General features: G+C 51.8%; 4 protein-coding genes across 4 annotated transcripts; 2 read left to right on the top strand and 2 right to left on the bottom strand.

The window, feature by feature from the left end:
• Positions 1 to 1,129: 1,129 nt before the first annotated feature.
• On the top strand, positions 1,130 to 2,878 carry N7462_004821 (uncharacterized protein; the record flags this gene model as incomplete). The annotated part of the gene is made up of 3 exons (XM_057076547.1): positions 1,130 to 1,217; positions 1,285 to 1,607; positions 1,712 to 2,878. 3 exons carry the CDS (start codon positions 1,130 to 1,132, stop codon positions 2,876 to 2,878), a joined length of 1,578 nt encoding a protein of 525 aa, XP_056936052.1.
• Positions 2,879 to 5,559: 2,681 nt separating this feature from the next.
• N7462_004820 (uncharacterized protein) lies at positions 5,560 to 8,446 on the top strand (the record flags this gene model as incomplete). The annotated part of the gene is made up of 3 exons (XM_057076546.1): positions 5,560 to 5,604; positions 5,659 to 6,118; positions 6,234 to 8,446. 3 exons carry the CDS (start codon positions 5,560 to 5,562, stop codon positions 8,444 to 8,446), a joined length of 2,718 nt encoding a protein of 905 aa, XP_056936051.1.
• Positions 8,447 to 13,097: 4,651 nt separating this feature from the next.
• Positions 13,098 to 14,168, bottom strand: N7462_004819 (uncharacterized protein; the record flags this gene model as incomplete). The annotated part of the gene is made up of 1 exon (XM_057076545.1): positions 13,098 to 14,168. The coding sequence occupies one exon, from the start codon at positions 14,166 to 14,168 to the stop codon at positions 13,098 to 13,100; it is 1,071 nt and encodes a 356-aa protein (XP_056936050.1).
• Positions 14,169 to 17,832: 3,664 nt separating this feature from the next.
• Positions 17,833 to 18,577, bottom strand: N7462_004818 (uncharacterized protein; the record flags this gene model as incomplete). Its single annotated transcript, XM_057076544.1, has 3 exons — positions 17,833 to 18,168; positions 18,228 to 18,451; positions 18,523 to 18,577. The coding sequence occupies 3 exons, from the start codon at positions 18,575 to 18,577 to the stop codon at positions 17,833 to 17,835; spliced, it is 615 nt and encodes a 204-aa protein (XP_056936049.1).
• Between the last annotated feature and the right edge of the window lie 259 nt (positions 18,578 to 18,836).

Genomic DNA, 18,836 nt, shown 5'->3' with positions numbered 1-18,836 from the left:
GTTTTTCCGGTGATCGGACGCGTTAAGTGGTTTCTGACTCAGCACTTATATGGTCGATGTCATGTGATATATCATGATGATTTGATCTGTTATGTCAGCATCGTCAGCGTTCCATAATCTCTGCAGGCCCGCCAGCCACGGCGGCGCTAGTCCCAATCAGGGCACAGGTCCTGCCTTGGCTGCGCCAACCTCGAAAGGTCGAAAGGTCGAAGGTCCAACAACCCGATAACTTCTAATCTTCCAATCATGCGAATGGCTCAGATGGTCCAGTAGAGAGATCAGATCCCGGCGGTCGGAATCGATCAGTCATGCCGAACACCGGATCACAGGGGTCTGGCACCCTTAATCGACGAGTTCCTAGCTGGTCCCGAGCGAACTCCGGCCATCACTCCCAGCTGGGCAGGTCGTTTAGGGACTTCCCACTTGGAACCGGTCCACCAGTCAGGCGCTCGGGAAGCGCCCTGTCGACACTGGATTTGCCTCCCCCCTCTTTGCCCCCCTTCATCCTAATGCCCGCCTTGTTGGTACGCTAGCTCAACTCAAGCAGCTCAGTCCAATCCTCATACACCAAAAAGCCTGGATGGGGCGGCCCACTTTCCCCCCGGGCTCTGCCACGCTCTCGCCAGTTCGGGTAATACCTAATTCCCAAATGCAACCAATGCACCTCGCTTTCCTTCAAAGACATTCAGTGCTAGCTGCACGCACTGCAACCCCTCCTCCTCCAAGTGATGCTGGTTCTGTTTTCTCCAGCGCAGACTCGAAGCTGGCCTTGAGAACTTCACGCCTCCTGAGCCGGCTCTTCCGCTGTCGTCGATTGGGATCGTCTCATTCACCTTGCATTGCGGGTTGAGAGCATAATTTGCCGTCTGCCTAGTTAAGCGCCAGCATCCCCTCCCTCATAACCCTTTCTTGAACTCTCCGTGGATCAACCTCTGCTCCCCTCTCTTTGCTCCTGGGCCTCATCGCCCTATTGGAGAGGCTTGCCTACACATTGCGAGAGACCTGCGATGGTTGCGCCCAACTCTCGAGTGACTGGCTGGAGGAATATTGGCGAACATCAGTGCGGTATGTTGCTGTAGGAGGTGCTGAATTGGCGTCGAAAGCACCCTTGCTCCTCTTCGTTCCGACGATGTCTGAAAACGAGCACCGGCTGGTGAATCCGTCGCTCCTCCCTCCGGTCGATGCGCCCCAAGGTCCAGCTGAGCCGGATGTTCCAGGTATGCCAATGATCCACACACACGATATTTGAAATTGGTTGTAGCTCATGCTCATTGATGTTGACAGGGCCTTCAAATGATGTCTCTCAATCTGCGAAATCACGGCGCCGGCGGCGCGCCGCTGACGCCGAACCCCAACCAAAGAACCAGTCGTTTTATTTTGTCGACTCAACCTCGTCATCAAAGGAAAAGCGGGCACATGTTATGCGACATCATGTGCAGGAGAAGAAGAAGCAGCGCAAACTCTCTCATGGAAACCTACAGGTCGATCTACCCCCCGATTCCACCACCTGGCCGGCCAGGAAGGACTCGGGGTATGGCACTGATAACAGAAAGGTGACAGCAGTAACAAGCGCGCCAGGACCAACGTCCGCCGGGCAAGACTACTCGGTATGGTTCCATTCTTACCCAGCGTCTATCTCGATTAGATATTGCCTCGGTTGAGGCTCCTGGTATGCACATCAAACATGAACCCTGCTAACTGTCCCCTTTAGCACCACAGCGCAATTTCGACCGCAAAACCACCTTTTCAACCAACCACGGCGCTATCACACATGGAGTCTCCAATGACGATGCTTGATGCATCTCGAAAAGACCCATTTTCCAGTCTGCCCATGGTGCAGGACCCGGAAGACTTGGATTTGGTTGACTACTGGACAACCAAATTAACATATTGGTCTGGGCAGAATCCTTACGTCAAAAACCAAATATTTCGAACCGCTATGGAGCATCCCGTATCATTTCAATCGACCGTCCTAGCATATTGTGCGCGGTGGAAAGCCCAGCTATATGGCCTCACAGACAGCAAAGATGTCCAACGGCATGTCACTCAGGCTCGAAAGAACATTGAAGATGCATTGGTAGGTTCTGTGAAAATGAAGGAAGATCAATTGGCAATGGCCATGGCGGGCATGGCTCTCCAAGAACAGCGATTCGGCTGCCTCGAAGACGCCCAACGTTATCTTGAAGAGGCCGTGCGTATCATGCGGCCGCGCACCGGCTCAAACACTCCTGTGGAGGTTTTTCTTCATTACATGCGGTATCTCACACCACCTCCGAGTATTATCCCTGATCCTGCGAATCAGCAGTGGTTGGTCACTTTTCTCCGAGGGGCGCATGACTTGATGCGGGAGCACAGCTCCCCCGACTATCACATCCACACCCCTCAGCGACTCGAAGCGTTCCAAATGGAACGCCCCCTGTTCGCATTGTTGTCCAGCGGACCGCGGCCCACCCAGGTACCGCATGCCTCGCGCATGTATGTAGTCCGCGACGCGCCGACCCAAGAGGTCTGCCGGACTGCCGCCCTCATCTACATTACCGCCGCGCTGTGGGACTTCAAGGATTCGCCCCCCAAGACCGGGCGATTCTTAACCTATATATGCGCGGTAATTGAGCACCATCAGCTCGATCGACATCCCGCCTGCGAGACCCTCTTGTGGTTGCTGCTTGAGCAAGGGTGCGACCCGGACCTCCGGGATCCCGAACGCGCCTGGGCGGCTGGTGAACTCCTCAAGGCGCACAAGCAGCTGCCGCCGGACTTACAGTTCCAATTTAACGAACTCTTGATGAGTTTCTTGAGTCTCCGCCCGCCGATTCGGGGCATTGATGTGTTTGAGAAGGAGCTACAGGAAAGTACTCGGAGCAGCAGTCTCCAGTGAGGTTTTTTTTCCCCTACATAATACCCTTCTTCGCTGCCATGAATAGACGACTTGATCTTGTGCATGTATATTCTTGAATTCATTATGGTTAGATAGAATCTCACTTGTTTGGGTTCAACATCCTTCCGTTGTACCGTGTACAGTCTCAACAACACCTTCACAACACCTCTTAATCATCTTCTTGCGCGTTTCGTCTCGTTGTGTACTCTGTTTATATATATCAGGATAACCCCTGTCCGCCTTCCCTTTCCCCTTTGCTTTCCCCTTTGCTTTCCCCTTTGCTTTCCCCTTTGCTTTCCATTCAATTCTGTCTTGATCTCCACATCCATTTACCAGGCACCCTATATGTACATACAATTCTACAGCATGATCCATGTCCTATTAAATCATTAACGCCCTCGTTCTGAGCCTTTACTTGGTATGACCCGGGAACCTGGATGTTCCAAGTGTAATCGTCATTGAATGCCGACGATCCACGGCCGAGCGGGTGGTGGGTACCACTGGAACCACCACGCCTAACACATCTACATTGCAGCCTCGGCTCAATCGCATTGGCTGAAAACTGATATCAGAAAAGCGGGAAAAAAAGAAAGGCTGAAAAGGGAAGCTCAAAAGGAACAATTTCTGTGACCTGTCGAACCCAAGGGTGACGTGCGCAGGAACTCCTCAGTGGGGTCCCCCCTCGGACCAAACGAGGTGATGTTCTCCGAAGTCACTTTCCGCACTGGGTACAGTAGATCAGGTACCGGAGCGGTACATGGAACAGGAGATGGGGCGCGCGATGAACCATCCGATGGGCTTGACCGTCTCAACCGTGGGAGATCATGTCGAGCACGCAGGATTTCGCCGATCACGGTCGGAGAGGACTATCATGACGAAAATTATCGATTCTCATTCTCTCATTCTGAGCGCGGGTCTGGTGGTGTTTCATTCCAGCCTAGTCCCTAAAATTCAACCAACACTGAGAGGAGAATATTAAAATGTGTACGCAGCACTCCGTAGTTGCATCTGTGATAGTAATTTTGGGCACTTGGAATCCAGAACTACAAAGGATATCAAATTCCCATTTAGAACAGAAGAAAAAAAAAAGAGGAAAAAAAAAAAAACAAAATGATAGTTCAGCCACGGCCCATGGAAGAGCTGAGGTTAGCATGGATTAGTATGGATTAGCAGGGAATAGGCTGATCCTCGACAAATAGTTTAGCCCACTAGTCGTGTTTAGCGTGCTAGGCTCCGATCGATTGGGTCCAACACAGCAAGTCCCTGTTTTCGGTCGACGCGCCTGTGGCTTGATTGTTGGTTTTTTTTCCTCTTTGCTTGTCTTGCCTGTGACTCGCGACCGGGTGTCAGAGATCGGGGCGACGATCGCATTCTGCACCCGCCCTCATAGGCACGATCTGTGATGGCCTGTACGTTTCAATAGTTGCCTCGCGGTAATTGTGGACAAAGTTTAGCGGGCTAACACTCGGTCTGACGTGGAACGGACTCGTGCTCGGCAAAGACCCCCAGGAGTTGTGCGAGCTGCATGACTGCGTTCTGTATCGTTTCATGGGGACGGAGTTATATCTCCAGGCTGTGCTGTACGCCGTCAAATTGGGATTGTTTTCCCGAGCTTGCATCTTCGACGGAGTACGGGGTACGAAAATACATACTGCAATCTGCCTTCCGTTCTACTGTACCTGATACGTCCATGACCTAATGGGCATGTCTGTGGTGGAGCACTCTCGGTCTCTCCAGCCCCTGGATTCCCGAGTCATGTTATGACTCTCTTCGCGTGTGCTCGGGGAGCCCCTCGAGCAATCGACCTCAGATTCCCCGTGTCTCTGGTCGGCATACGTGACGGGTTTTGGCTTTGGGCTGGGATTCTGGGGATATGCATCCCTTGCGGGGAACGAGTGGATTGGATGGTCTCGCGACCATCATCACCATTCATTTAATCATGATCAACACACTGGAGACTGTAATCCCGTGTGGCTGGGGCGTCTGTGGCGGTGTTCGGGCTTCTCCGTGTATTTTTGAAGTCCCTTGCGTAGGGAAACTCCGGGCGATATCAAAATGCTTGCGAGACACCACCACTCCAGTCAATGCATGAGTGTTCTGCCCAATGTACCCTAAGCACTCCAAAGTAGATAGATTCCTGAATCTGACCTTGAGAACCTTCATCGAGTCATCGACCCAGTGAACCACCGGACGCAGACGATCGCAGGGCGAATCTCGGGGGATCCAGTGCGGGCGCAAGTCTGGATCGACCTCTCACTCGCCACCACACAATAAGTGGAGTCGCTCAGGAGTTGCGAAGGGGCCAGGAAAACACTCAAGGTCCAGAAAAAAAAAACCCAGAAACAGACCCCTGTCCCGTCGGTCCAGTGAGCTGGCGAGGTGAATGCAGATAGAGAAAAAAAAAAAAGAAAAAAAAGAAAAGCTCGAGAGTTACGTAGGGCCAAGATCGCCGGTCCACAGCACGACCAGCTCGACCAGCAGAGCAGCACAAGCTTGCCCCTCCCCTTCCAAAGCTTAAACGACCTCGTTCTCTCTCGCGCCCTCCCTTTTTCCTTCTCTCTTCAACTCTCGAGGGACTGTGTGCCCCAGTCGACATCTACACGACCTCTTGGAATTCTACGCAATTGCTAGCACTCTGCTTGATATCCGCCCTCGACTTCTCGCCTTTCTATCCTATCACCATGGCAGACACCGGGGCCTGGCACCGGCTGCTTGCCCGGGCCAGTGTACACACAACCGTTCCTGAACCTTGATTGAAAGAATACTAAGAAATTTCGCAGGATGACCCGTCTTCGGCATCGAGCTCTGCCTCAGCGCTCGTAACCACCCTTGTACCGTCCTTGATCTCTTTCGCGGTTATGGTTGGGCTTTTCATCATTCTGCGCAAGAAATTCCACAGAATGTATATGCCTCGTACCTACATCGGCTATCTCAAATCCTGGCAGCGTTCCCCCGAGACCCCAACTGGTTTTTGGAACTGGGTGACTGCCATGTACAAGCTTCCCGATACCTACGTCTTGCAACACCACTCCATGGATGCTTATCTTTTGCTGCGTTTCCTGAAGCTGATCTCGGTCCTGATGTTCGTCGGCTGCTGCATCACCTGGCCGATCCTGTTCCCTGTCAATGCCACAGGTAAGGGCGGTAACCAGCAATTAGACCTGCTGAGTATGTCCAACATTGCCGATACCGAGTATGGACGCTACTACGCCCACTGTTTCCTGGCTTGGATCTTTGTTGGTATGTACCTTCATTTCCCTCGTGTGCGACGAGAACACCCAAACCAACTCAGGCGAGGGAGCGCCCCGGCCATCGACACAGTCGCAAACACGCAGTGTTGCTAATCCTTCTCCAGGTGTGATTTTTTTCACAATCACTCGTGAACACTTGTTCTATATCAACTTGCGCCAAGCTTACCTCTATTCGCCCGCGTATGCGGGCCGTATCTCCTCACGTACTGTGCTGTTTTCCTCGGTCACCCAGGACTACTTGAGCAAGGAGAAGATCCGCACTATGTTTGGCCGCCAGAAGGTTAAGAACGTCTGGCTGGCGACCGACACCGCTGAACTCGAAGACAAGGTGAAGGAGCGCGACAGCGCCGCCATGAAGCTGGAGGCTGCAGAGACCAAGCTCATTGTTATGGCCAACAAGGCCCGCAACAAGCAGCTCAAGAAGAAGAAGGGCACTGTTGAGGATGGCAACCCCGAGGAGGAGGCTATCGGCGAGTTCGACGACGAGTCTGGCTCCGTGGCTGCTCGCTGGGTGCAGGCTAAGGACCGTCCTACTCACCGTCTCAAGTTTCTCATTGGCAAGAAGGTCGACACCATCAACTGGGCTCGCTCTGAAATCGAGCGCCTTAGCCCCGAAATTGAAGAGCTGCAGGCTAAGCACCGTGCCGGTGATGTCAAGCTCGTCTCGTCCGTCTTTGTTGAGTTCTACCACCAGTCCGATGCCCAGGCTGCCTTCCAGTCGGTTGCCCACAACCTGCCCTTGCACATGTCTCCTCGCTACATTGGCCTTGATCCAACTCAGATTGTCTGGGCCAACCTGCGCATCAAGTGGTGGGAGCGCATCGTTCGCCACAGCGTCACCCTGGGCTTCATCTGCGCGCTTATCATCTTCTGGGCCATCCCCACTGCCGTCGTGGGTGCGATCTCCAACATTACCTACTTGACCAACAAGGTTCCCTTCCTGAAGTTCATCCTTGATGTTCCTAGCTGGATCCGTGGTGTCATCACCGGTCTCCTGCCCACCATCATGATGGCTGTCCTGATGGCTCTGGTGCCCATTGTCATGCGTCTTTGTGCCAAATGGGGTGGTGATGTTAGTCTGTCTGCCATCGAGATGACTACACAGAACTACTATTTTGCCTTCCAGGTCATCCAGGTGTTCTTGGTCGTTACTCTCTCTTCCGCTGCCACCAGTGCGGTCACTCAAATCATCAATGACCCCACATCTGCTGCTAGCTTGCTCGCCAAAAGTATCCCCAAGGCTTCCAACTTCTATATCTCATACATTGTCCTGCAAGGTCTATCATTCAGTGCTGGTGCCCTGCTGCAGATTGCCGGCTTGATTATCGGCAAAATCCTAGGTAGGCTCTTGGACAGCACTCCTCGCAAGATGTACAAGCGTTGGTCCAGCCTGGCCGGTCTTGGTTGGGGTACCGTTTACCCTGCTTTCACTCTGTTGACTGTTATTGGTATCATCTACTCCTGCATCGCCCCTCTGGTGATGGGATTCGCTTCCATCGGTCTGTATCTTTTCTATTTTGCCTACCGATACAACTTGCTGTATGTGTCGAACGGCACCATTGACTGCCAGGGCCGTGGTTACACTCGTGCCCTCCAGCATCTCACTGTTGGCTGCTACCTTCTGATCGTCTGCTTAATCGGCCTGTTCGCCATTGGTACCGGGTCCAACCGCATGGCTTTGGGTCCGCTGGTCCTGATGATCATCTTCCTGGTCTTCGTCGTGTTGTACCACCTTTCGATGAATGCGGCCATGCAGCCTCTGCTCGATTACCTGCCCAAGAATATTGAGGCTGAGGAGGAGGCTCTTCTTGCCCAGGACAAGCAGCTCAGCGCCTCCGTTGATGAGCACTCACAGTCCGATGGCATGCCTGGCGCCTCTGCAGGAACCAAGACAGAAAACAACGGTGTCTCCAACGTCGATAGCGGCGTCGGTGCTGTCGACTCTGCCGACCCGGAGAAGGGCCTGCCCGCCCCTGAGTCCGCAGAGCGCAAGCCGAACTTTATTGTCAAATGGATGAACCCACACAAGTACCACGACTACGCAGCATTGCGCCGCCTCGTGCCCAGTCCGCTCGATATCCCGATCTACTCGCCCGAGGTCGAGCGTGACGCTTACAACCACCCTGCTGTCGGCTCACAAGTCCCGCTGCTTTGGATCCCTCGCGATCCCCTCGGTATCAGCCGACAGGAAGTTGCGCACACGTCGCGTGTCATCCCGATCACCGACGAGGATGCCTTCCTCGACGAGAACGCCAAGATCTCCTGGGCCATTGAAAAGGGCCAGCCGCCCATTCACGAGGACAAGGTCGACTATTAAGGAATTTCTCCTGGCTCACAACCTGATTTTTGTTTTTGTGTGCCCTCTGAGTCTGACACGATGAGTTTCTCACGCACAGGGTCTATCTACTGCACACCGTACCCTAATCCTGGATTTATTTTACATGGCCTCTGGCCAACTTTTGATACCCAATCGGCCAGTCTTGACCCAAGCTGCGCCAGCTCTGATCTGGGACTGTTTTTTGGTTAAAGGCGAAGAAGCGAGCTAGCTCCCGTCTTGATTTCTCACATAGATTTGAGGTGATTGTGTTTACCTTACTTCGATGGAGCAGTTTTTTTGGGTATCTTACGCTGTCTTCCTCGTGGCCTCTATTTCCTTTTTCTATCTTATATTCGTAATCTGCGGCTGATGTCTACATGTCATGTCACTATAATGTTTGAGAATGTTGCCATGAAGACTCGGAGCTTGATATATAGGATCACTCATAACGAAGTTGAGTAAAGAATGGCAGATGTATTATATCGTTTTGTGAAATTTATCTTCCCAAATCTAGGAAATATTTCGAATACCTTAAGTCTTGGTGAATGACCGTAGTTGGACCTTTCTGAGTACTCGTTCTGCGACACCCCCTTGTTCGAGAAGATGTAACCAACTGTAGAGTTTTGCGTTGAATGGTCCGGACTAGGGACTCAAGTTCGTTCTGACGTTTGTTCGTTTTGAGATCGAACCTGATAAGACTAGGCGAGTTGGCAAGTGATATGAATCCTCTAAAATCGATCTCACTTATACGCGGTTAATGTTGACTGCATTGTCACTCCTAGGCATGACAAAAGATTGGAAACTTTTAGATGGAAGTCATCATTCACGATTAATCTGTCTTCTGATATAACATACTTCCCTACGTATCCCGGTCTTTCAAGATATTCTATCTCCACCGCTGTTTATAGCCTTCCGTGTGATTATCATAAGCAGCAAGGAGCAAGGTGGTGCCCACTGGGTTATCTGTTGGGTCTGAGAAAGCCAATATCTTAGAATCTCAGAATGGGCTCCATCTAAATCTTTCTTCAATCACAACGACGACAATCATCGATATTTGGTATCAATTTGTCTCATGAAGTACTAAAAGATGGTATTGCAAATTTGGATCTTGAGATATATATCTTGGTACTTGTCCTTCTAATTTGTGGTCAAAGTAGCCGTGTCCGTCCCCTAATTTCTGTTCCACAGCATAGTCTGAAAACACGCATTCCAAAATACAATTATCATTTGAAGCCTTCGAAGGAAAATGTGTTATTTGAGTGAGCAAATGAATTTTCACAGCGGGAGCGAGTTTCTTCCGTTTATGGCATTTCATGTTTTTGTCCGTGCGCCGAGAACTGCGTGTCAAAAACATTATGCTTTTTGCTAATCTTGGAGAACGGTAGCATGGCAACATTGATTTTTGTGGAGCTTATTGGTTCGCTCTGACATATTGTTCTTTAGCGGCTAAGATATGTCTTTCGCTTTGTTGAGTCGTCTGCGCACGTATCTACACATCCGTGTCTCGACTCAAGAACTCTCGGCAACAGGGAAAATATGCTTCAAGTCTGGATTGCAGACCTTGACTGAATCTGGGTAGATGACGAATCCTCACCACTTTCCCCACAGCATACATGTGCATGTAACCTGTGATCTGCAGCTCCATACTAGAATGCGAGCGGGAACCTGTACGTTGACGTGCAAGACATTTGTCGCCACACATCCGACATATCAGCGTCTCCATCGCCGTTCATCAATCGGCGACATCCCTTGCAAGTAATAGCACCTACTCCACAGCCCTGTAGGCTCCCAACACATTGGCCACAGACCAAGATTTTTGTCATTGTCGCGATCGCGATCGCGAGAGAGAACGAAGACCCTCTTACTTAACTAGGAAGGACTCGCTAAGTTAGTCTAGATTGCGTGCATACTCAGTTCTCAATTATAGTGTATCCACTAGAGGCAGGATCGGGGGTAGGCAGCTCTGTCTTTAAAGCCAACTATGATAAACAGTACTTGTGGCAGTCCATCCTTGGGCCATGTCAGGACAGGCGGTCCTGCATTTGCTTGCCCTCCCCCCTTGACATTCAATTGCTCTGGAAGGGGAGAGACCGGAAGCAAGATTATTTATACATGGCGTCTCTTACGATGATATGCATGATACAAATGATACACGCAGCTTCGGCTCTAAAAAAAATCCATCTAGTCACAGACCTTCCTTTCCTCTCTCCGCCTTGATATTGGTACTCCACTGAGGCCCCTCCCTTCAATGCATTCATATCGGATCCGTATTTGACATCAGGGCGGGGACAACACCCAATCGTTCCCCTGCAGTCATACACCCCCTTCTCTTTCAATGCTTTACTCCCTATTCCCTATTCCCTGAGTCCTAACTTTTTATCTCCAATTTTGAAACCCTTACTCAGATTGTGCTCTTGCCCTTTTCGCTCTCGGAGTCCCTGCGGGGCGCTGCATCGTACTTTTGTTCGTCAAAACGCGGTTCGAATCGTCTTCCGGACTTACTCCAACGGGAAGTCATTTGCGACTCCACTGGGCTGAGCCACTCAGCGACGGTATTGGGATCCGGGGGAAAGGGCTGCGGGGCTGGGATTGTTTAGGCGTATTTGTTGTTTTTGATACATTCGAGTACGACCGGGGGATTTGTACGGTATTCAGCCCACATTGTATGTCCAGGCCGTCGAGGGTACAGGGTAGAGAGTATATGTTTATGATTTTGTAGCCGAAGGACGATGCGCTGTTGCTCGACGCTGTGGGTCTCATGATTATATACATTGCCACGGATCTTTTCATTTACCGCGCACAACCAGCTTCATGAGGGCTGAGACACTCCGAGTCGTAGGTCGTGTTTGCCGCATCAGGATGTGATTGATGATAATGCCACATCTGCAAGCCAGCCACGCTTCATTGTCGCCAAAACCCTGCCTTCGCGACGTGACAGGCTGGCGGCAGAAATGAACTCAGCTGGCATTGTCCAGAACCATCCGACCCTCAGGATCGACAAACAAACGAACTCTCCCGAGTGCGTATCGAGACACACCCAGCGCAGACCCTACTCCAAAAGCCCAGGCCACAGACAGCCCACTCTCGGCCTGCGACCCGCCGAAGGATACCGTAAATTGCCTCGTGGGGGTCGACGAATCATGCATGTCTTTACCTTCGACATACTCGAAGGAGATAAAGTCTCTTGCTCGACGCTAGCAACCATCCCGGTCATCGCGTCTGAACAAGCGAAACAGCGTGCATCCCATAACGGGGCCGAACGCGGTCGGGCCTTCCATGTAAACACGATGCGCTCTGCTGGTGACACCGTCCTCCAATGCACCAGGACACGTACCACGCTACGAACCTCGCTTCCTGCTCGAACGCCGCGCTCGATTCTCAGTATTGCAGAGCAGTTTCAAAGCGTTGGATGTGGTTTAGCTCCTTTTCCTCGTAGATGTAACGCCTGCAAATCCCGCTGAACCTGGCGATTCCCAAACAAGGCAGAGTACGAAGACCCGCCCAGGTGGACAGACGGCCTGGGCGACCGGAAATAGCAAATGCAAGGTCCTTGGATCATCCTGGCCGTTGCTGATGGCGCCAGCAACAGCATTCAACAGCCTGCGGCGATCTTTTGATGCGCCCCTCCCGTTGCCTGTTGGGTATCAATGTGCCTTGGGCCCCCCGCCGCCTCCTCTGACTGTTGGCCCCATTTCTGTTAGTTGCAAGTGAAGTTATGTGAATCCTGCTGTTGCACGGACAAATCACCGGTAGTAGCGGTGCGCTGAGCGGCGTGCATCCTTGCAGGGGCATCGTCACAACGGTCGTGCAGTTGTGCAGCAAGACGCAACCAACTGGGGTCTAGTTAGTTACAGTCGAGTTCGAGTCCCGTGGGGGTCCACGGGGACGCGCCAATAGGGCAAGAAAGTAGGCGAAGAGCACAAATAAACGAAACAAAATAGATTGTACCAAAGTAACGCGGGTGTTTTTTCGTTGGTTTCGTAGGGGTTGGCAGTTCGCCCGGATGCCACGTCGTCATCGAAGTTGCCTGTCAACCGGACGGGAAGTGCTAGTCTCTCTGTCTACGCGAGGCTACTCAGCGCACCCGAGAAGCGTTTTTAAAACTGAATACTCAATTTTCCCAGCGGGAAGAAAAGTAACAAGTAGATACTAGAGATAAGCCAGGAGGTTAACCAAAAACCCTGACCTCTCTCCGAGAGCCCGCAAACATCGGGCCCTTTTGAAACATGAAACACCAACGCCAACGCCATGCTCTCCGTTGAGAACCAATGCAAAAGATGGACAGGAGATAGATGTCCCAACAGGATGGTGGTTTCCCAAAATAAGGCCAATGACAGAGAAAAGATGCAAGGAAAGTGGTCAATGAGAGACAAATTGGTCGAGTGGAGGCACGGCGCGCCGAAGATCCGCAAAGTTAAACGCGAGATCAAGTGTGAAAAAGTTTCGTAAAATGAAAGAGCTGATGAGGACGATGATGGTGATGGTGGTGAGGATGATGATGAGAATAATAATGATAATAGAAATAATGGTATCTGGGGGGCAAAATAGATCGAGGATATCAATCGGCGGGCAGATGCTTTTGGCAGGAAACTGGCCTGGAACACGCTAAATCGCGAAGGAACAACCAACAACGGTCTCAAATGGCCGTGGCCTACACTCGGATGCGGGATGATCGGAATGCAGACAGATCGATGGACTCGGCCGAGATGGATGAGGTGTCGTCGACCTCGATGGTGCCTGTTGTGGTCGTCGGGGGTTTGACGCTCGCGGTGAGTGCGGCGAGCCTGGCGAGTCGTTGCGCGGTCGGAGTCAGAGGTGGTTTGACAGGTGGTGCTTCGGGTTGGGTTTCTTCTTCTTTTCCTTCTTTTTCTTCTTTTTCTTCTTCCTTCTGCTCTTCTACCTGTTGCTTTTTCTCTGCTTCCAGACGTGTCACTTCATTGGTGACCATCTCTAGCAGCATCTTGAACTTCTCTTCCACGCCATCGAGTTCTGTGCCACAATCGCCCGACCGGAGTACCTGATATGCTGCTGTTTCGCAGAGACCGTGGGCGAGTTCCAACTGCTTATCTGCAAAGTCATATGGGGATTCCTTGCGAGGGCCCGCGGTGCCGGTCACGCCAACGATGCCACTGGCAGTACGCGTGCTGCGGACATAGGATAACACATCCGATTGACCAAGTTGACTACCTCCCAATGCGGTCTTACCTAACAAATTCGCCCTAAGACCGACATGAGACATCGTCGACATCTTCCCTCGTCGAATGTGATTCCTGGCGACACCAATATCCCGTACCACCTCTTCCAAAACTTTCTGGGTGTGTCCATCATAGTCAATGATGACATTATGCCGGGTGCTCACCAAGGTATATCGGTCACTGGAATAGAGAGATGGGGCTTCATCTGTGCCTCGCTTACGTCCAGCGATTTGCGCCGGCACAGTCAAATCCCTCGGCTTGAATTCTGTAGGCTTGTCTTCCACTAAGTCTGGTGCGGGGTCCTCGGTTTGGGCGATTGGGACGAGGCCATCGGTGTGAATGGAACAGACGGAGCTATTCCTCCGCCGACGAGGTTTTCGGGTGGCGTGTTGCCGAAAGGCTTCAGTGTATTCGGCGTGTTTGGTTGACGTGTGTGCAGCGAGCTCCGAGACGCGAGTAATCCAAGAAGGTAGGCTGGTCTTCAGATGGGAGAAGGCACCCAAAGCATCCATCGAAACAGCAGCCATACCAACACTGCTGTGCGACGAGATGAGTGCAAGCTCGACTGGCTCCGGCAGACGGGTTTCTTGGGTAGAACCAGGCGATGAATTAAACGAGAAAGATGCGCCGATAGTTACTATTATGTCGAAGGGTGGAGTGTTCAAGAAGGAGAGGGTGGAGGGAGGGGGGGGGGTCGTGAGTCGTGACAGTCGTGATTTGGACCAGGAGGTCGTTGGCGGAGAAGAACGATGGAGGGTTGTGTCCACGGCGGGAAGCAGGCTTTAGTAACTCCAGTTGTAAAAGAGTCGCCTGCGGGTATTGCGAGGTAAGAGACGGTGAAGCGTTGGAAAGTTGGAGGAAGAGGAGGAGAAGAAGGCTCCAAGGATGGGGATCGAAAAGAGGGAGAGGCGGGCGTTCTGTCCGGGTATTGTACGTACTTTTGTCATCCATTTGTATGGCGGCGGGCGGTATTGGTACGGAAAGGGGAGGAACGGGGCCCGGACCTGCTGGACTACTTGGCTTGGGTGCAGTAGTCTGGCCACTACGCCCGTCGGCCGCGCTACAATTCGTACGGAGAACTCAGTCGCCCGCCTGTGCCAGTGGTGGACTCGGTTTCGGTGTATTCGGTCCGTCCGAACTGCATGGCGCTGAATTGCCTACCACAAGTACCTGCTACCATCCTAGACCCCCTCCCACGCCCCAAATCCCGAGTCTCCCCAGGGATGCATACTGCATACTCTGTACTCTGTACATGTACGCCCTAAAGCTGCCCCGTATTTCGCATATTGTCCACAATTCCTACATGTCCCACATATCCCCTGATAGGACCAGGTTGTGTGGCTTCATCCCCCAAAACAAGGATAGCAAGGCTAATTGCAGTTACTGTGGCCCTACGTGTTGTGCTACTGTAGCAGACTGATTGGGCTCCGGTGTCCATCTCCGTTGACAGGGATCTCCAAAGCCATCATAAAGCTCCACAAGGAGCGGTGAGGGTCCGTGGAGGATGCAGCTCCCCCCTCTCTGACACTCCGAAGGATATTCCCATTCCCAGAGTGGTGTGAATTGGACATCACGTTCTGCCCGAGGATCCCTGGAGGCTCTCGCCAAGACGAAGTAATCAGGCCACAATGGGTGCGGTGGTGCAATGACGGCCAGGAGCGGCACGGAAAGACACGGGAGCCATGTTCGATAATGGGTGAAGAAGAAATGGGCGGTTGATGCTCCTTCGTTTCAACCGTGGCTTATGTCTCCGTGGTTGACCCGGCGCCTGCGCAGCAACAGCCGTGAGAAAGCCCAGACAGCATGGCAAAAAATGAATCAGAGTAGGAACCGATGTCAGGCAAGAGGCCTTACGCCGTCGCTTCAAATTTTACAACCAGAAGGTCATGGAAGGGATCCAGTAGGATTCCGGATGGGGCCAGGGGGGTCAGAAATCACTCAAACGAGGCGGGTACCTTTCCCAAGAGGGACATGACACGTAACGGTCGCCTTGAGTATTTTTCTCCTTGAACTCCGAGGGAGACGCATCACGGTTCCAAGGATGTCAGAGTAATAATACAGCAGTGCAACAGGAGAGCTACTATGGATCCCCGGCAGCCCGACGATCTTTCTGCGCGGAAAGCCGGGACAGCCCGTGGTATGAGGGTCGGGTGGCCCCGTCGCAAAGATGAGGGATTATGATTCGTCGATCAGAAGAAATCTGGCAAGCACTAGGGAACATGGTCAATCTTGGCTGTATGTTTAAGGCCCGTAAGGGTTCCCCACAGGCGTATACAATACTCGCCCTGACTCCGTGTTTTGGGTACATTCCTGCTCGGTCCGAGCGCTGTACCTGATACTGCCACGGCGGTGGTGGGCTATTTCCGATGCATCGAGGAGTTGGCTGGCACTCAAATATTGGCAGGCTTTGGCATGGCCGAGAAGCGAATGTGGGAGCTGCGGATGCCTGCGGCTTCATCCTCATGATTCAGACTGGCTGCCAAACGATGTGATGTGATCGAAGATGGGCACGCACCGAAGGGGGTTGAAACCGCAAGGAGAGAACTGTATCGCTCTCATGCACCGGGGCATTGACCTCGTCAGCCACACGTGTATCGACTCCACGTGATAGCTCCGAGCCCTCTAGGGGACGCCCGGAAGATCATGAGCCAATACCAGGGCCATTACCAGAGGGATTGGCTGAGTCCTGCTTGGGGAGATCAAAGCTACACTCGAGATTGTGATCTTATCATTTCAAACTTGCTAAAAGAATTCAAACACCCCTGAATCTGGACTCTACGATGTGGGTTTGTCCATCTATTTTCTTATGCTCTGATTTGGTCCAAGCAATCTCTGTCCGAGGGGCTACCTTGAAATCGGAATATAACTTGGAAGGAGAAAGAAGCAATTACATCGTCAAGTGGCCGGGAGCTCTTACAGATCAGAAGATTGAAACAGGAAGACTGCAGGTCAAACATTCCACCTCGGAAATCCCGAAGCTATCGTATACGAACACCGCCTGGGTCAATGCGCCCGCAGCCATCCGTGTTGAAGTACAGGTCTAGATTGACGAAATCGGCTCTTGAGCATACAATTCCAAATCATGACAAACAAACAAAGAACAGGCATACTGTGGTCGCCACCTCCGAATTTTCCGTTTGTCAGTTTATTGAAATTCCATGAGTATTTCCCTGAACAACCCTAATTCCACTTTCAGAGAGGAAGTTTACCGAACGACCAAAGTGTTGGGTCAAGATGCCCGTATCCCGGAGAATGTTTCATTGCAGACATGTAAAACCCAAAGATGCCCCCTTTTTCTATGAGATTTTCTGGCCGATCACGAACTAGGAGCCCTGTTTAATGGACATATGATACTAGCAATCATATAAAGCATCTTCAAGAAAACCAGAAATGCAAGAATGAGGGCGGATATCTATGCCGACAAAAAAATGACTTTGTCTTGGATATTATGCGCTCTCAGACATACAACTCGATCTCAGGTGAAAGAAATGGAATTTTTTATCCCTTCGTTTGACAAATAGCGCATGAAAGTCTCTTGCCTCTTGCTAGTCATCATATCACATGGCACAATCTGCAGGTCTTATTGACAGCTTTCAAACTCCTATGCCTAGGAATAAGCGCCTCGATGATTTTTTTTGTGACGGTCTCAAGTTCGGGCTGCTCTGGCATAACCCCATGCAGGAGTAACCGGGCTTTGCTGACCATCTCACCCAGAGAGAACCGATGATTCTGTCCCTTATCCTATATATTATTGCGCATAATCATTGGGATGTTCTGGCTGCTCAATCCTTCAGCCCATGACAGAGCAAGATGCTCCTTGTCTTCAACTGGAACATCCACTCACCCTCTTTGTGCCTGTTCGACATAGTCCTGGAATGATCTGATTCTCAGCCTAGGATTTCCCAAACGTCGTGAGCCTATCTTGAACAGAGAAGCAGCTTAGGCAACCCCAGTCAAACCTCATATCCTAATAGGAATTGAAATTCATCAGAAGGCAAATCAAGATACACTCCTGTCAGTTGTGAGCGGGTCTCACATACATTGTCTATCACTGTAGGTTGGGTACACCGGTATGAGAGTATCTTCTTAAACACCTGTACATCTTCCACCAAAACACAGAGACCACTTTCAAATAAAGTAAAAGGAACACAAAAGAGACTCCCTTCTCTTCCACTCCTCTTCTCCTACCCCTCACTTCCCGGCTGTCCACGCAGCCACCCACTGGTCAACTGCCTCCTTAACAGCCTTCCCAGCCTCCATGGTGGCTTTGTGTGCCTCCATGCTGAGCTGGAACTTGCGCTCAAACTCGTCGAGACGCTTCCCAAGCTCTCGGGAGAGCACGACATGAACCGCCAGCGATGCAGAGCCCTCAAGCGGAGGGGTTATCTGATCACTGGAGGTCCTCGCAGCCCGGAGGACCGGGAATTTGAGAGTGGCGGAGCGTTTGACCCGCTTGGTCTCGGGCTCGGTGGAGCCGTCAGCGACGGCAGGGCGCTTAGCCACCGCGGAGGTGGTGTTCACGATCTTCTGGGGTTTCCCAGGGTCAGTATCTCGTCATGAGAATTGGGTACGGGCAATCTCCTTACTGAAACTTTCTCCTCAGGCTTGCGTCGAGAGTGGCGGGTCTGCACACTCTCCTTCGAGCTAGCGGGGACCATGACAGTGGCTGTGATCTCCTCGAGCTCGCTCTCGGCCTCGACTTTGCGATGCGCGCACCGCTTCTTCTTCTTCTTGCAGTCGTCGCACACAGCGACGGGCCGCTTGGTGCGGGTCTTCTTGGTGGTATGGCCGGCCACCTCAGCCAGCGAGGCTGTTGAGGATGCCAGCGTGAGGATGGAACAAGATAGGAAGAGGGAGAAATGGTGGAAGCTGGGAACATACTGGTTGTGGCGTTGCTCTTGCTGATATCTTTGACACCTGCCATAATGTTTGGCATTTGTCAAAAGCTTGACAAAGGAAGGATTGCGCAATGGAGGCCGGAGAGAAGACGCAGAAAGCAGAGATTGCAGACACTGGCTGTCGAAGAAAAGAAGTCGGACATGTTGTAAGCATTTGTGATTAAATACCTGTGAGTCCAGGCAGCTACTGTGATGAGTTCCTGGCATATCCAGCATCAAGTTGAGAACAGTAACATGCTGTGAACTGTGATAATTTAGACCCCAGATGCGTATTACGATGAGACAATACACAGGTTT

This window comes from Penicillium macrosclerotiorum (assembly GCF_028827735.1).
Source record: "Penicillium macrosclerotiorum strain IBT 26536 chromosome Unknown utg000003l_segment0_segment0, whole genome shotgun sequence".
NCBI classification, from domain to species: Eukaryota; Fungi; Ascomycota; class Eurotiomycetes; order Eurotiales; family Aspergillaceae; genus Penicillium; species Penicillium macrosclerotiorum.
The sequence above is the reverse complement of the archived record's forward strand: the minus strand, read 5'-3'. Positions and strand labels throughout refer to the sequence as shown.